This window comes from Harpia harpyja, chromosome 13, assembly GCF_026419915.1.
Source record: "Harpia harpyja isolate bHarHar1 chromosome 13, bHarHar1 primary haplotype, whole genome shotgun sequence".
Lineage (NCBI taxonomy): Eukaryota > Metazoa > Chordata > Aves > Accipitriformes > Accipitridae > Harpia > Harpia harpyja.
In genome coordinates this window covers 43923100-43939575 of record NC_068952.1, presented here as the reverse complement: position 1 = coordinate 43939575, position 16476 = coordinate 43923100, and the positions used below count along the sequence as shown (strand labels likewise).

General features: G+C 45.4%; 1 protein-coding gene across 3 annotated transcripts in view; it reads right to left on the bottom strand.

The window, feature by feature from the left end:
• The window catches only part of LOC128150492 (tetraspanin-15-like), a 90141-nt gene that overhangs the window by 13470 nt on the left and 60195 nt on the right, over positions 1-16476 (bottom strand). For all 3 annotated transcript variants that reach the window (XM_052806712.1, XM_052806713.1, XM_052806711.1), the window contains exons 3-5: positions 9705-9779; positions 7021-7116; positions 2283-2396 (exon numbers count right to left, since the gene is read on the bottom strand). In XM_052806712.1, the coding sequence (XP_052662672.1) occupies positions 2283-2396; positions 7021-7116; positions 9705-9779 (285 nt within the window). The remainder of the gene's footprint in view (positions 1-2282; positions 2397-7020; positions 7117-9704; positions 9780-16476) is intronic.

Here is a 16476-nt window from a genome sequence, read left to right as displayed (position 1 = left end):
TCACGAAGACACAAATAGAGAAGCAGCACACAAGAAGAGAAGGATTCCTTGCCCTACAAACCAGTGGATAGGTAACTGGTTGATAAAAAGGTTATTCACAGTGGAGAGACCATCGTGTTCATCTCTACTCAATGCAGAAGAATTCATACACGTATCCAGGTGGTCCCTGTTTATCCTTCCAGCTGCAGGGCCAACGCAAGATCTTCTCTTCAGTCCTCAAGTAACATATTTTGGCGGAAAGAGTTTTCAGCAGGGCTTGCACGTCGCTAAGACCCAACCAAGTATGTCCAGAGTACCACACACAGGTACCTTCTTCATCCTGAGGCGCAGAGGTCCTTCTCCCACCTTCTCAGCCCGCAAGGAAAAACCCCACGACGACTTTGCAATTTCAGCAAATAGCTACGAACAGACATGCTGGACCTTATGGTAAATGCAATTATTGGGGGGGATTCGCTCTGTTGTTTAAACTGAATTTTTATTAGATTGTTTTATGTCGCAGACAGCAAAAAACTCCCAAGGGAGCTGGCTCTCTTAATTAATAATTAATATTGCGTCGGGCTGATTTCTTAACCAAAAGTGCCCTGCAGTGCCAAAAATCACAACTCTGAAGAATAAGGCTACATCTATCTACCTGGTTACTGTTCTCCCCAGGAACAGGTTTCATTTCTCATGGAGATTTAGATGCATTTGGTGAGGTCTCGCTTCCCATAAAACCGCTCTGGCTGTCAGAACCATATTCGTGGACTTTTAATTCTTGAAAAAAATGTAGAGGATTTACTGTGGACTTTCCCTCCCAGGGGCTGGCTGCTCCAGTCCTTCGCTAGAGCATCCTCCAGACCCAGCTCATTGCAATGGGAAGCCAGAAAGTTGCCTTATTTCTTACCCTACTATATTAATCACCTGTGATTTCTTTCTCTCCAATACTGCCTGCTGCACTGAGGTCTTTTGTTTGCCAAATTGTCAACCAAAACCGTGGGGAGTGTAAAAATACTGAAAAACGCACTTGACTCTCTCTAACACATCCTCACTTGTAATACAAAAGGACAACACATGAATTTCTAATTCCATCTTCAGGAGCTTTAGGATTCTTAATCAATGCCCTGATTAGAGATGACAATTATTTTTGCAGCTGATTTGCATGTCAGACTTCCACTGATAATTAAAACACGTCAGATTTCCCTTTTTCCATTAAAAATCCAACAACAATACAAGATTGATGATCTATTTTCCTTGTGCAATTAGTAAAGCCTGGGGCACGGCCAGGGTTCAGAGGCAACGCTGATACTCCTGATGCTCTGAACCTCGAGGAGGTTTGGCTACCAGGATTACCCTTAGAAAATCCTTTTTCACAACATTTATAGCATTTCTGGCCACAGCAACCAGGGATATTTGCACTTTTTTTCCCCTGCCTTGGCCCAGCTCCTGGCATTTTATCCACAGCATGTGTTAGATTGATTGCAACAAGGTGGACAGTTATATTAAACAAGATGGTGTCAGAGCACTTAGCTTAGTCTCAGCAGAAAAGCACTCCTTGGTGGGGGGTGTCTTGATTTCCAGCTCTGAAAATCAGCACAGGAGACCCTAATGGCTCTGCAAATCCACTCCTCCCTCTCTCCATCTCTGTTTGACCCAACTCGCAGCGTGTCAGAAATGCAGCCTTGCAAGGGCAGTTGCTCACAAGACTTTTCTTATTCCATTGCACAAGAGTGGCTCTTTATCCAAATATTTCTCCCAGCCCCATTTTCAGCAAAACCCTCAAAAACCTCCTAATTAGGAGCAGACACCAGCAAACTTGATCCCCCTATACTACTAAACCCCGCAGCGGCCAGCTGAGAAACGCGTCCTCTTGGACAGGAAAGCAGAGGACAACAGCTCACTCGGATCCATGCTGACATGCAGCCAAGTCCTTTTAAGATTCTGCTATTTCTTTGCAAGACGACCCTCCAAACCATTTTATATCACACATTAGGTTGAAAAACAGGAACTTGGCATTTCTAACAACACCTCGGCATGATAAAAATGCAACTAATAGTGCAGTGCTTTCATATTTATTCTACATTAAAACAGCAGTCTCTACTAAAATACAGTGTAGCCCATATATATAATTTTTAGTTTCTTTAGCGTCTCACGCTGATGCCATAGCAAACCGCTTTGCAAGATGGCAATGCGGCTTACAAGAAACCCTACAGTGCAGAAATATGCAGTAATAACCAGTTGGAAGAGGGGGCTTTGCTGAAATATTGACGGAAATAAAGGCACTTTCGGTGCCTCGGCTGCCTTACCTTCCTGATACAGCACGTGTAGGGCACCCCACATGCCAGCGGCCCACTGCCGTTGCAGGAGTGGTACTGGTTAACCTCCCAGTCCCGGTACTCATCACCACCGCAGCAAGAAAACTGCAAAAAGAAGAAAAGGAGAGGATGAGACATGTAGCCGAACAAACCTCGACATCTCCAGCCCATCAACGCATCTCCCCTCCAGCCTTGCCCTGCATCTCCAATGCTGCTTTGCAACACCAGCATTGAAAGCCCTGATTATTTTCTGCTTTCTAGGACCCTAAATAGGAAGTTGAAGGCACCATATAAAAAAAGAAAAGTGGGTGTGTAACTCCTTTTAGCCCCGTTTTAGAGGCATACGGCAGTTACAGATGTGTACATCCATGTATTGGAAGCATCCTTGCTTTCACAAGCCCAGGAATGATCAGGCTCATTCATGCTTCACTGATTTAATTACAGGTGACTAATCCACCCTATTCCCAGGGCACACCAGAGAGATGGCTCTTTCAGCGCCTTGAATGAATGTATTTCTTGGCTCTTGAAGGCAGCGCTCAGCTAGTTGGTGCCATTCGACAAAATGCTAATAAGGCTCTGCAGTCTAACAGGGATTTCTCTTCCCGTCAAGTTAAATTAGAGATCAAATGCTACAGCTACAAAGGAAAAAAGCTTCTTTTTTCTTCTGCTCACACAATGAAAAAAAAAAAAGTTTAATGAAAGTCATTTTCTGTTCTCCACAGAATAAAAGTGGGTTTATTATATACTGAGTCATCTCTTCTCTTTGTAAACAAGCTTGAATCTTTACATTTTTCCCCTGGAAAGAAAAGCCTGAAGTAGTGCCTGAAGTAGTGTCCTGGGTACCAGGACAAGTAGGCAGGAGAGGTGTGTGTGCTTATAAGACAGAACAAAACCAGGTTTTCCCCATTTCTTTAAGCACGGCACTCTTCAAGGAGCGGTTTTCGCGAGAGGTTTAACCCTGTGAGCATCTGCTCCCCCTCCTGCTGATGGGCTGGTGGCAATACTTGGCCAATGGGAGTAGGAAAAGCCACCAGCTCTTGGGGTCCTCCTGGCCTCCTCCCATGCCAAAATGGGCCGATATGGCCAGGAGCAGCCGACCCACAGATTTACAACTGTTTTCTAACTTCCTGCCTTTAATTTCTCTATTGCTTTCAATCCTACCCGTATTGGTGAGGGAGACCAGCTTGCAAAAGTTGCCTAGAAAGAGGGGGAGAAAAACACCCAAAGGGATACTGGCTATTGCTACCCATTTGCTATCCCCATGCTGCAAAGAAGTTCTTTCCATTTGCTTTTATAACTGTGCAAAAATAGGTACAAAATGCTTATAATGAGGGCTACTAGCTGCCAGGAAGCCTCACCAGGGTGTTTTCTTCTCTGCAAAGAGAGGTTTAGCCCAAACTACTGTTGTGCCTGGATTTATTTCTCATAAGCTGAGACAGACTGCAGTGTGGGTTTTACTTTCATGCAGGCTCCCGGAGCTCAGAGAAGCATAACAAGCAGAAAAACCAAAGAGAGCCCACAGAAAGAGTCTCGCAGGTCGTATTCGAGGATCTCTCTGTGTCGAGGACCACCGCTGTCACCCGCAAGATGCGGGCTCATTATGGCTAAAACCATCGCCCTCGAAGCAACACACTCCAGCGAGCCATGCTACTGAAAGCTGCCTTCAATCTTCCCCAAGAAGAAAGGAGGAGGTTTGCAAGCGCAACACCCTCATCCCTCCGAGACTTACTTTGAGTTTGGAGCCACTCGGGTTTGAACAAGAACCATAGCCCTGGCAGCTCTTTGAAATTCAAATCCTGTGATCAGCAAAGCAGTTTGAACTCTCCTCTTCCACCTGTACTCAGCAAGCCATTAAACAAAGATAAAGCGAGGAGCTGCAGATAGCTGCAGTTACTGACTTGGGGCAAACCTGGCTTTTGAGTCATCATGGTCTCCAGCCTCATGTCCAAGGGCTGCAAAGGGCAGTAGTTCAGCGAAAACGAGTTATAAAAACATACAAGTATTATTTTCTTTAGGGCAATTTATTTCCATATCTCCTTGCTCACAGGCAGCCGGACTGAGTAAGTGTCAACAAGTAAAACTGCATTATTTGCACCATCATCCTGCTAATGTAAAATATTAATGCCTGGCACTTGGGACCATAATTACTTGTTATTTTTACTGTATGATACTGGTTTAAGGGTATGAAGGCAGTTGGGTCTAGTTCAAAGCATCACTTGAGAGAGGGTTTAAGCAGAATTCAAATCCTAAGGAGTGTAGTGTGGTTTTGCCTGACCTAAGTAAGCCATGTGCCAGCTAACCTATGCATAGACAAGGTTTTTAATAGGGAAAATGGCAATAACAACCACTAAATGATGATAACAGGCTGCTCTGAGCTTGTCTTCTATCAAAAAAGCAGGTCTGGGTGCAATCCATCCAGACTGACTGCAAGTTTTCATCCTCCCAAAGTGAACTGGCCTGCTCAGGTCCCATAGAACCAATTTCCCTTCTCTTAAAAGCAGTTCTTCCTCTGCATTGCTTCTCCCCGGTCCTACACTCAGGATGAAGCAACTGCATTTCAATCGCTGACATTGCTGCTGTTCCTGGTCTGGAAATCATACGCTAATATAAAAGCTCATAGCAACGAGCTGTACGTTCTTGCAAAGCTCCTTCTCTTGCTACAAGATAAAACATGCAGATGTTAAAGGCTTAACGGCAACACTGGAAGTGGCCACAACTTCTTTTAGTACAGAGAGAGACTTTGAGATGAAGCTTTCCCCCTGAAAACTTTTAATAGAAAGTCAAGTGAAGAAGTAGATGGGGAAAAATATTTTAAAAATAGGGTGAGATTATATGATAAGTGCCTGATCCTGGCTTGTTTGGAGATATAGAAACCTTCCCACAAATATATCTGTTTTATCTGAAGATTTGTGGTCTAGCCTCCTTGCCAAGTCTCGTTGAGGATGGCTCCAACATGGACTTTCTGACTGCTCCCGGCAGCATCCGTTTATCATTCATACAGAGAGGTCTGAATTATAGCATCCTCTTAGAGAGGTTGGAGTAAAACTTGAAAAAGATTCAGATCTTTCTCAGAATCAGCTGTGTCTTGAGACCTTCAGAGGGGTCTCAGTCTTATTAATGCGCTCGGCTCAGTAATGATGACTCCAAGAGTCAAAAGCAGGTATTTAAGCCAAGAGAGGGGAGCGTGGAGGGCACCACTGGCCTTAAATTCCAGCTACATCAAAGAAGAAGGAGTTTCACAGTCTCCTTTTCTTCAAAGCAGGAGATAAGAGTCACATATTTATGATGCTCCAACCCATAATGAAAGGAGAGAAATGAGGCCAAGGTGAGAACAAAGCTCATTTGAAAGCAGCTTTGCTGGCAAAGCCTAGCTCTGCTCTCCAAAACCAACCCAGGAAAAGTAACATCACTGCAATTTCTGTCCTAGATCTCAAGTTTTTGGGTTTTTTTCCCACTTTTCTTCATTCGCCAAATGCTTCGAGCTGACTGCTTCCCTCCTGCCATAACATAAATAACAGGTAAACCAAATACCCTCACTCAAAACATGAGCAAACCTATATCCCCCAAATTCCCAGGAACGGCTTCTCACCAGTACTGGAAAAACCAAATGGTATGTTAGAGCCAATCAAGCTTGTCCAGACCAGCTACACGCTTGACGGCATGGATAATAACTTCAAATCCTGACTTTACTTGACCTTTTGGTGTACTTGGTGGGGGATGCATTGTTGCTTTGCTGAAGCACGGCTACTTTGGGCTTCAAGAGACAAAAGGGAAACATATCTAGCTGGGGCTCAATGGCAGGCATTAGGAAGGCATTTTAATGTAATAATTTAATATTTAGTACCTGAAACAAACTATGACGTGCATAAATAGAAGGCAAGAGCAGCAGTGTGTCAAAAGTTTGGTTAAAAAAACCACAAGAGTTGTGAGGACGATTTTATCAACCTGCAGGTTGACTTGAGGATAGGGGACAGATCCTGCCAACTCCTGGCAGGCTCTAAGCATTAGATTTGAGACAGAATATGCAACCACACACCTAGAAGAATTAAAGTAGGCTATGCCAAGCCCCAATATTGGACTGGACATAGCTCTCGCCAGTCCCAGGAGAAGCTTGCTCCCAGTGCTGCCCATGGAGAGGCTGGAGCTCTTCTCTCCTTCCAGCTACTGCGTGAAAACACCTTATCTGCAATTTTCCCATTGAGTCAAGGGCTTGGCCAGCTACCGATGACACCTTGGGTAAAGCGACTTACCTAAGGTGGCCTATCTAAGGGTCGTTGCAGCCCTGAAGCAGCTTTAGCACATGTTATTTTATTCCTCCATCTCTCTCTCTATTAAGGTTGGGGTAGTATCAAAAAGCTTTCAGGCATTAGGCACTGGTTTCCCATCAAGACTGGGAAATATAAATATCCTGGCATGGTCCACGTCATGGTGTGGAGCAGAAAATGCTCTTCGCAGGGGGCACAGACAGCAGAATAACTCACGGGAAACACCAACGGGGTGGGCTTAGAGAGCAGCACAACACAAAACTGTGCAAAAAGAGCAGTGCAAACCAAGAAAGATCAAGTTATTCAAGATGGATCAAGCAAGGCACCCTAGAGATGGGAATAAACTCTAAAAATACAGGGAAAACTAATGCTCCTGGTTCAACGAGGCACAGAGTTAACTACTGCTTGAAAAACTTCACAAGCAGACCTCCCTGATGCCACCCCCCCCCCCTCCAAAACCGAACCTTTTCTTGTACAAAATCCAAGATGTTCTTGAAGTCAAGGTCATCATAATAGTGTCTGATGCCCTCTTGGATGTTGGAGTGGAAAACTGCATTCATCTGGGGACAGAAAAAACCAAAAACACACCTCACACATGGAAAAGGCACTGGAAATATATTGCAAAACATGAAAATGTTTTTATAGCACGCGTTGCCAACTGTTAGCAGAGTAAGAATCTAATCTGCATGCTGGCACAAGCCTATTTCTTGGGGTAAAATTCATCATTTTTGAGCTCTCAGGGTTAGCACCATCATTTCTGAGTTCTCAGGGTTAGCAGCATCCCGTAGCATCTCTCCGCTTCCTGCACTTGCAAGCCGACCCACACACCTTTACCCACCCCATTTTTCCTATTAAATTGAAATTATTAAGGTGACTTCTTCAAAAGCTTCCTCAAGCTCTCCAATCCCATTGACTAACATGATTTTAACCACTGCCGGGGGGGTTCTGCTGCATTAGGAGGGGCTGGAGGAGGTGAAATGGGCTGTGAGAGCCAACACCACTGGCTGCACAGTGATTTATCCATGGGATGAGCTACGTGCAGGAGCAGAGGCCTCATCAGAGCCCTCAATCACTCCTAATCCCAACAAATCATTCAGCAATTCAATCATGCCCTGAAAGGGAATGGTGCAGCCGGGCTGGGGCTCTCCCTGCTCCTCTTTTAGCCATATCTCCGAGGACACTTTGACACATCAGGCACTTCACATTAAACACTAATTGAATCGAAAATGTATTTTACAGATGCCTGGGAAGCTTATTAGTGAGCTGGGAGCGGAGGCTCGAAATGTCCTATGCAAAGCCCAGCGCAGGTTTGCCGTTTGACTCCTGACAAACCACCAAGTAGAAATATTAATGAAGGAAAAAGGAACTTTTTTCTGAGTTAGAAGCAGGGGAAAGGGGGGGAAGAAAATGTTTTTCATAATTCACTCTGACATGAAAATTAGAGGTTGGGCAAACCGGGAACGGGGAGAAGAACATGAGAAAAAGAGAAATGAAGGCACGTCAGAGCGGCAAACAAAGCCTGCCGACAGTGAGGGATCAGGCAAGGGGATCTGAAAAAACCTTTAAGAAATTGCTCATGTGGAAGTTTATTAAAATGTTAATTCCCGGTTTGCCCACCGCTACAACCAAACACAACGGGCAATGCCCAGGTTTTACTGTTTTCTGCTTGTTTTGCCCCCAGATAGGCTCACCCCACGATCCTATTGCCCTCCAAGAAGATGCCAGCCCGGAGGCGGCCTCTGTAATTAAATCTTGATTTTAACGTGAGAGATAAATGTTGCAAGGTTAAATCATTAGTTCTGGTTATGAGACCTCTCCACTCCCTTCCCTTCAAGGACGCCAAACCCGTTATCTCTGATAATCTCCAAAACCCCATTTGCATATCAACAGAGCCCATTTCAATGTTCAGTAGCTTTGAGGCCACTAAATTCGTTCCTCGTCCCTGCTGATTTAATACAAAATCCAATTAAATATGTTTTTAACAAGTTTAATAAACAACCATTGTTCCAAATGCAGATTTGTGCCTCCGAACAATTTGGGGTCAAGTGGATTCATCGCTTGTTGGATCTCTCTTTTCTCTCTGCCTCATTGTTTGATTATAATTAGGTTTTGATATTGCCCGTTAAATTTAAATTAAGGGACACTTTAGGCACTAATGGCTTCTACTCAACCTAGGAGTTTAATCACGAGGCTGCAGTCCCCCTTCCTGATGGTACCAGCGTTTCCCCCTTGCATCCCTGCAGTGCAGGATGGTGCTGAGCACCATCATTGAAGCTCAAAGGTGGAACAAAGCAGAGGATTTAACGCTGAATTTCACAAAAATACAGCCTCTACGTGGCAGCACATATTGATTTTCTGTATGTGGGAAGGACTCGAGCAATCTGATTTTCCTCAGAAGCACATCTCTCCACTGGTGCACCTCATTTTTCAGGGATCAGAGGGTTCTGGAGAGCTCTGGGAAGCTGCTGGATGGAGTTGGCTACAGCATCCAAAAGGCAGCGTCCTCCCCCATTGCCTCCCTTCAACTTTGGGGCTCAGTAAACACATAGCTCCCAACCCCAACCTTGATGTGTTTGAAAGCATCAAGCTGTTTGTGCAAAGAGGAATTGATTTTTACAGCCTGTAAGTGGGTATTTCAGATGTTGTTCTCCTGCCTCGTGCATTCATTGAGCCAGCAGAGACTGAGATTAACTATTTAATTGTTTGATCGATAGCAAGGGTAAGATTAAATTGAAAATGGCAGGGTTTCTTCAGCAGAAGGCAGGAGGCCAGAAAGGACATCCGTTGGAAGCGTTTACCATCTCGTCGGCTCAGCTATAACTCAAACCTGTCCTTGCAAATGCAAGCCAGCAGTTAACATAATTGAGGCGAGGAGCTTAATGAGTCCTCAAAAAAAAAAAAACCCAAACCCAGGTTTTTGGCTAAGAGTCTGCACAGGGAGCTGCGGCTGCGGCGGGGGCTCTGGGTGGTGCTGGAGATCCATCGCAGCTCTGGAGCACAATGGGCAGCCCCAGACGAGCAAGAGCAACGAAACCCTTCCATTTTCAGGGAAGACACTACTGGATACTTGAGGATTTTCCTCCCCGATGACATGCGAGGCTGCAGTTTGTTGCCGTGCAGCATCCAAAGGCCTCCTGATTGCACCCACCTTGTTTTCAAAGATGATTTCGATGAATATCAGCAGCAGCTCCGTGAGGAAGATCACCAGAAGGACCCAGAAGAACTGAAAAGAGAAAGGAAAGGATTAGCCTTGCTTTGAGCCGGGCTGTGTCGTCTGTCAGTGGTTAACTGCAACAAGGGAGACCTGGAAACCGAGAGCTGCTTTGAAACACTTAGAAATCAGATCATTTCATTACAAGCTCCCCAGGGAGCTGCAAATCTCTTCCAAATAGGGAAAGTAGTTTGCTCCCTTGTAGAAAATGTGGCAGGAAGGATGGATGGATGGATTGAAAAAAGAAACCAGATGCAATTTGAATGGCCAAATTCTGCATGGGTAAAATGGATACAGTGGGGCCAAATGTTCTCTCTGGGTAGATATAAGTGTGCAGCATCCCTCCGTGATGCGATGGTGGCATTTGGCTGAACACTGATGTTTTCAACCTGGGCATCTAATGGAGGATCATCCATCCCCCGGTGTATGGGCAATAACTCATGCCTCTGCCAGACCTGATTGTGGCAACAAATTTAGGCTGGGAATCAATTTCCTGATGGAGCAAACGACTTAAACTAGAAGGTCTGATGTTCTTGCAGCCCACACCTATCAGTCTCCTAATGCTTTGGTCCCTACCTGATAGGTCCCATTGAGCATCGCATCCGACTTTGCAGAGGATGGAGAGCAAAGCTCTGCTCAGCTCACACTTGTCTCCCCAAGGCTACCTCCAGCAGCGACTTTGGAGACTCGCCAGAAAAAGGAAGGTGGAATGTTACCATGGTAACTAGCTAAAAATCCAAAAGCAAGTTAAAAAAAAGGCAGGGGGATAGGTAATTTATTATCATGTTATTCACTTTGACCATCAGGCAGGTAGAACAGGGACCTGCATGCCCATAAATTATTTCCCAAGCTCAGCAAAACCAAAGCACCATTGCAGCAAAACACCACTTCATGCCCCAAACAGTTGGGATTTTTAATTAGCCGCCCACCAATGAGTTTTGCACCGTGCTTATTTGCTAAGAGCCAGCTAGCGTGGCTCCACTGGAGGAGTAGCACCGCTTTCATCACCAGTTAAATCAGCTCATAATGGGCCAGGTGTAATTAGACAAGGAATCCCATAATTAAGGAACACAATTAACCACGCACCTGTTATCTCATAGGCAGAAATGATATGCAAAATGCCACACGCATCTAAACTGATAAAAAATGGGGTTTGTTCAGGAGGAAGCCCAAGGCGGCACAGTGCGTGGTTTTACCAAGCTGGGCATGTCTAGATCTTGCAATGCTGCAGCAAGCAGCAAGAAGAAGAAATTCAATTTTGGAAATATTTTTGTACTTCAACCTTAGTTAAAACCCAAGGAAAAAAAAAAAGTGCTTTGTCCCCTGTTTACTGGGAAAAAGTGCAAACTCTTACCAATCCCACCATGAGCAGAGACAAAAGCCCGTGGCTTCAAAGTCCAAGTGGGGACCACCACCGTGTTCATGGTCAGACCAGTGCACCAAGAAATGCCTAAAAATCAGCAGGATTCAGCACGCAGAGCCTTTCTTCTTGCCAAACTGATGGGAGGCTCTTCTGAAGGCACCAACCCTGCAGCTCTTCCCAGAAATCAAGAATTTCAACCCAAGAGACTGCTCGTGCAGGTTGCTAGATGGTTTTTCTGCTCTTTCTGGTGCTTTGGCCATTGCATACCATGCACTGATTTTGTCCCCCACTCTATTTCCTTCTTTTAGTCTCAATTTCTGCCGCACAGCTTGTCAAGTCAAGATATAAAAGGCAAGGGTTATGCAATACAACTCAGCCTGCTCCTTGCATATTGAAGTCAAGGCTAATATTTAATATCCAGGTTTGATATCTGATTTATAAACAAACGCGGGCGTGTTGTGCAGAAGTCCATAGGATGCCAGCTGTACACGGCTATTAGAAAAATGATGACTGAATGAGGCTTTCAAATGCTCCATCAGATGAAGTTCACAGGTAGCAAAACCCACTGTTTCCAAGAGAGCAAGCCCAAAAAAGAGCTTAGCTCACGGTCTTTATAAATGGGGGAAAAGTGCCAGCATTAATTGGGAAGAAAGACACAGCAGATGCTGATTGCAATTCCTCGCAAGAGAGAAACTGCAAACCTGCGAAGTCACATCGGTGATGCCCAGCTCCCCCCAGACACCCTGCAATACGTAACCTTGCCTTCAGAAAGTCCACAATTTCCCTTATAATTTATAGAGGATTTGCAAGAAAAGCAACCACAAACTCGGGTCTCCAGCACAAGCCTTGAAAATTGTGCACCCTGAGTAAAAACCAGCTCTTCTGCCCCCAAATAACGGCCAAACAGAGCATGCAAACCCTCACCAGCTGCACCGATACAGCAGAAAGTGGCACTTTCTTTGCATTCACGAGGACTGCAGCAACCCCGGTAATTGTAATGCATGTTTAGGAGCGAAACTGCTGGCAGCATCCATGATCGTCCCTTTTAACTAGTGCATCACAGCCCTTGCTGTCTGCCAGACCGAATAAATCAGCATTTTGTTCCTTAAAAAGACTCCAGCAGCAAAATAAAGAGCAAAAATCCACATTAAACAGCATTTAATCCTGCCTTGAGCTGCTGCAAGTTTGCAGCAAGCTCAAAATCACAAAGCAAGTTTAAAAAAAAAAAAAAAAAAAATCACAAAGCAGTACGACAAGGAGCTGGTTTTTCCCCCAGTTTTTGCAAAAATTCACCCTTTCCATGAAAGTGGTGGCACGCAAGCGAGCTGCCGTGCCTCTGCGGCGTGACCCTCCAGCCGGGCTTCACCGCTCACATCCCCAAGAAGAGGCAAACGCTGAGAGGAGGGACCAGGAAGGTGCCCGAGGATCTCACCCATCAGAAAGCGAAGCCCAGCTTTCGCAGAGAGAAACTCCCCAGTAAAAACTTTATCTTGCTCAAGACGGCTGGATCGGGGAAAAGTTGCTCAGTTCTTATTAAATTAACACTCGCCGCAGCAAGCTCCCTTTAAAGAGCTCATCAATCCAAAAGTTTACAATTATACTGCTTAATTCCCTCAAATCCCTTGACAAAAAGATTAGTCGTCCCCGTTCCCGTGACCAGCAGAGCTCCAAGCTGCTCTTTCTCTCCTCTAACAAGTCTCTAGTGCCGTTTTATTCATCATTAATCTCTCCCGAAGCCCAGCTGAGCACAGAAGGAAAGTGCCCAGGGCCCGCACTCTGCCTCAGGTTTGAAGACAGGTCTCCTTCCAATTTGGGGAATAATCCCCTTCATTAGGGTCATTTTACATAAGCAATATATAGGTTGCCCAGAGCGATCCCTTCCTATATGTCCTCTGGGTGTTTGGTTTTCTACCACCTCCATATGCCAGATAGGATGTCTCGCCATCCAGTTTCATCTCCCAGAAGCTTAAAAACCACCTGAAATATGGAGTTGGTCCAGAGTAAATGCTTCCAGCCGTGGGTCTGGCTGATAGAGGGTTGCAAACCTGCTGCTGCTTCATTTCCAGACCACGAGCAGCATGCAGCCTCCTCCAGTTTCCAGCTTGAACATGTTCTCACCAGGCAGAAAGGAAGAACACGCGTCAGGGATGGGTTGGAGGCACCGAGGCTGAGGGATGAACAAACCACGCAGGGATTTATTCGGGAGCCAGCCCAAGGAAGGATCCTTGAGCCATGGATAGAGGCTGAGCATCACTCCTGAGCTCAGATGCACTCGAGACACCTATGGCCATGGGAGGTTCAAGACATGCCAAGCCCAAGTGTGACTCCAACGGGATTTTGGATGGCAGAGGGATGCTCTGTTTGCCAGGGATGAGGCAGGGAAAGGAGGAGACACAGCCAGTGGGATGGAAGAGCTCCTGGAGCAACGCAAAAGCACCAGAGAAATCTGTGATGTTTATTTAATATGAGCCACCCCCGTCTGCAAAACGCTGCTGCGATCTCACAGCGTGGCCGGGGAGAGCGATCAGCTGCCACAACTGCAGAGAAAAAAAAGTAAAAAAAAAAGACAACCTCCAAAAATCCTTCCTTTCTACCCAGCGCCAACAGTTTCCCATGCGGCACCCGGGGGCTGATAAGGGAAAATATTTTCTTCTTGATGATCCATTTCCTACTTCAGCTCAGTCACAGGAAAGGACAAGATAATAAGAGCGATAACAAGGATGATAATTTCTAGAGAGCCCATGATACAAGCCAAAAAGAAAAGAAATAAACCTATAAATAGATTCCCGGGTACTTTGCAGCAGGACACTGGGAAAGCTGAGGCTGAAGATGCTGCTCTTGAATCCTTCTGCCCTCTTGATGAACTTAACATTAAAATAGTACAGGCAGATCATAAACCGCTGCCTAATTTAAGAAATCAAGTGGGGTTTTTGCTGAGAAAAAGGTACTGGTCATACTTAAAAGAAAAGACCTTACAAGCCCCATATAACGAGACCCTAGAGAAGCGAATGGAGGAGGAACAGAAGGGTTTGAAACCCCTCTGCGAAGGGTGGAGATAATTTTATCCTCATTCCAGGCTCTACAGTCACCATTAAACCCCTGTGGGAAGAGGTACTTTCTGCATTCACGTAAATAACCCCCCCCCCCAACATTTTAATTTTATCCATTTCTATAGCTGCTTCTCCAGGAGCTAAGTCAGTCCCACTGAAGCCAATGCAGGAAAAGGGTTTGGACCCATCAATATAAAAGTGGTGACAGGTCGTCAAGGGATGGAAAATCTTGACTTCCCATCCCCAAGATGAAAAGAAACTAGTGCAATTTAATTTCTCTTCCTATAAAGCACGAATCCCCCTGGTTTTGCATGCACAGGAGTTTACAGGATGGCGGTGCCCAGGTTTCTCCGTATTTCTGGGCATCTGGAAAAGGAACTGGTCATTCCTTCTTGATAAACAGGAACAGATCGAACATGCAGCCACGTGAAACGCACCTGATGCAGAGGCGTGTGATAAATAAATCTCTCGCTCTACCTGGGAGGCCACTAAATCATCCCCTTGGCAAGCGCCTGACGCCTCCTCTGCCTTCCTCGAGACCAGCCACCGAGGAGTCTACAGTTTCACGTGAGCACAGAAACATGATTCCGGTTGCTTTTGTCCCTAGATTGAAACTTTAAGTAATGCTTTTAAAGAACCATTTCTTCCTAATGACATGTTAGAGCTTTCTCCCACACAGAGTGGCCCTTTCTAAGGGTTTGCTTTTTTTCTGAAAGACGGTTGCATGCAGACCTTCCTCTGAAAAACGAAATAATTGTTTATTCCCACATAGAAACAGCCTTCATAGTTGCTTTGAAGAAAAAAAAAAAAAAACAACAAAAATCTGTCAGGAATGTCTCCTACACAGATAAAACGAGGACAACAAAGCCTAGATGAAAAGACTTGCAGAGCATCTTCTCTTTTAGCAATACAGGAATAACCCTCTCTGCCCAGGACACTATTTTATTCACACAAACCATGTTATTTTATTTATGCCCCTCCTGCCCATCCACTCAGGCTGGGGGTCATTACCCCTATCTGGGTTTCACGCACACATTTGCCAAGCCTCGAGTAAAAATACACATTTCCTTTATGTTTCAGAAACTGAATAAACAAGAAACCTGGTTTTAATCCCAAAAGAGCCAGTAGCCTTGCAAATAATCACCCAGGACTCCCCGAGAGCCCCAGGCACGCAGCGTGGTCCATCCTCCACGCCCCAGGTACCAGCCCTACCTCCACCAAGTCCCACAGATGCCTGCTCTGCTCCTTTGAAGACCAAATCTGCTCCCCAGACCTGCTAGGACTCTCCCTTTTCCTCCCTTTGGGCTTTTATAGCTTGCAGCTGGCTCCATTTTTGGCTGCTGTTAAGCCTTCCTCAGCTATAGCCCTGCTACCCTCCTCTCCCATCTCAAGACCAGGATGGATGCTGCAGCTAGAACATGCTCATGTTCCCAAAAACCCAAAGAAAAGGAGGGGTTTTATGAACCGGGATGGATGTCGCCTCTTAGGACCCCCCTTCCATCCAGTTCCATGAGCAATGGCGCCTTTCAAATCTAATTTATTTCAGAGTTTGAGGGCCAAGCAATCAAATTTCACCTCTTTCCAAAGACCTCCGTACCTGTTGCTTTCCCCCCAATCAGGAAAAATATTTCAATGGCGCAATCAGCTTAATCCTTTAATGAGCACCAGGCAATTCACTGGCAACTCCTAATACAGATTAAACCACTTGGATGCTATTAATATCATCTCAGACTTTGCAAAAACCTCTCCTCAGTCTTACTCGGGTGCTCACCAGCACCCTTTCATTGTGCAATGGGTAGCAGTGACTTTGAGGAATGCTGGGGAACCACCAGCAGTTCTCTCTAGGGAGTAGAAATAACTTTTGTCTATTAAAAATTCATATTGAGAACATAAGTAACTCCAGAGATGCCCATAAATAATCCACGCTTGGAGGATTTTTGGAAGGATTTTGTAACGTCAGCCCTTTATTGGGCTTTCCAGAAGCTCTGAAGCCCCACTAACGCACTACAAGGATGACTTTTATTATTGTAACAGCTAATTTAGTGATGAGATTAAAAAGAAAGGGGTGAACACCAAGGAAAGAAGTGCAACATGCTGGGAGTTTGCTGGTGATGCTCAACATATGAAGCTCAGGAAAAATGAAGTATGTTTTCTGCTGCTTGCAAAACCTTCCCAAACTGCTCCTAGAAAGATGATGAATGGGGGACGCTGCAAGAAATTCAGTGTGAAAATGCTGATAATCAGCATGGCAAAAGACCCCTTAACTCTCCCAGGGCTGCAGCCCCCTCTTCTCCCT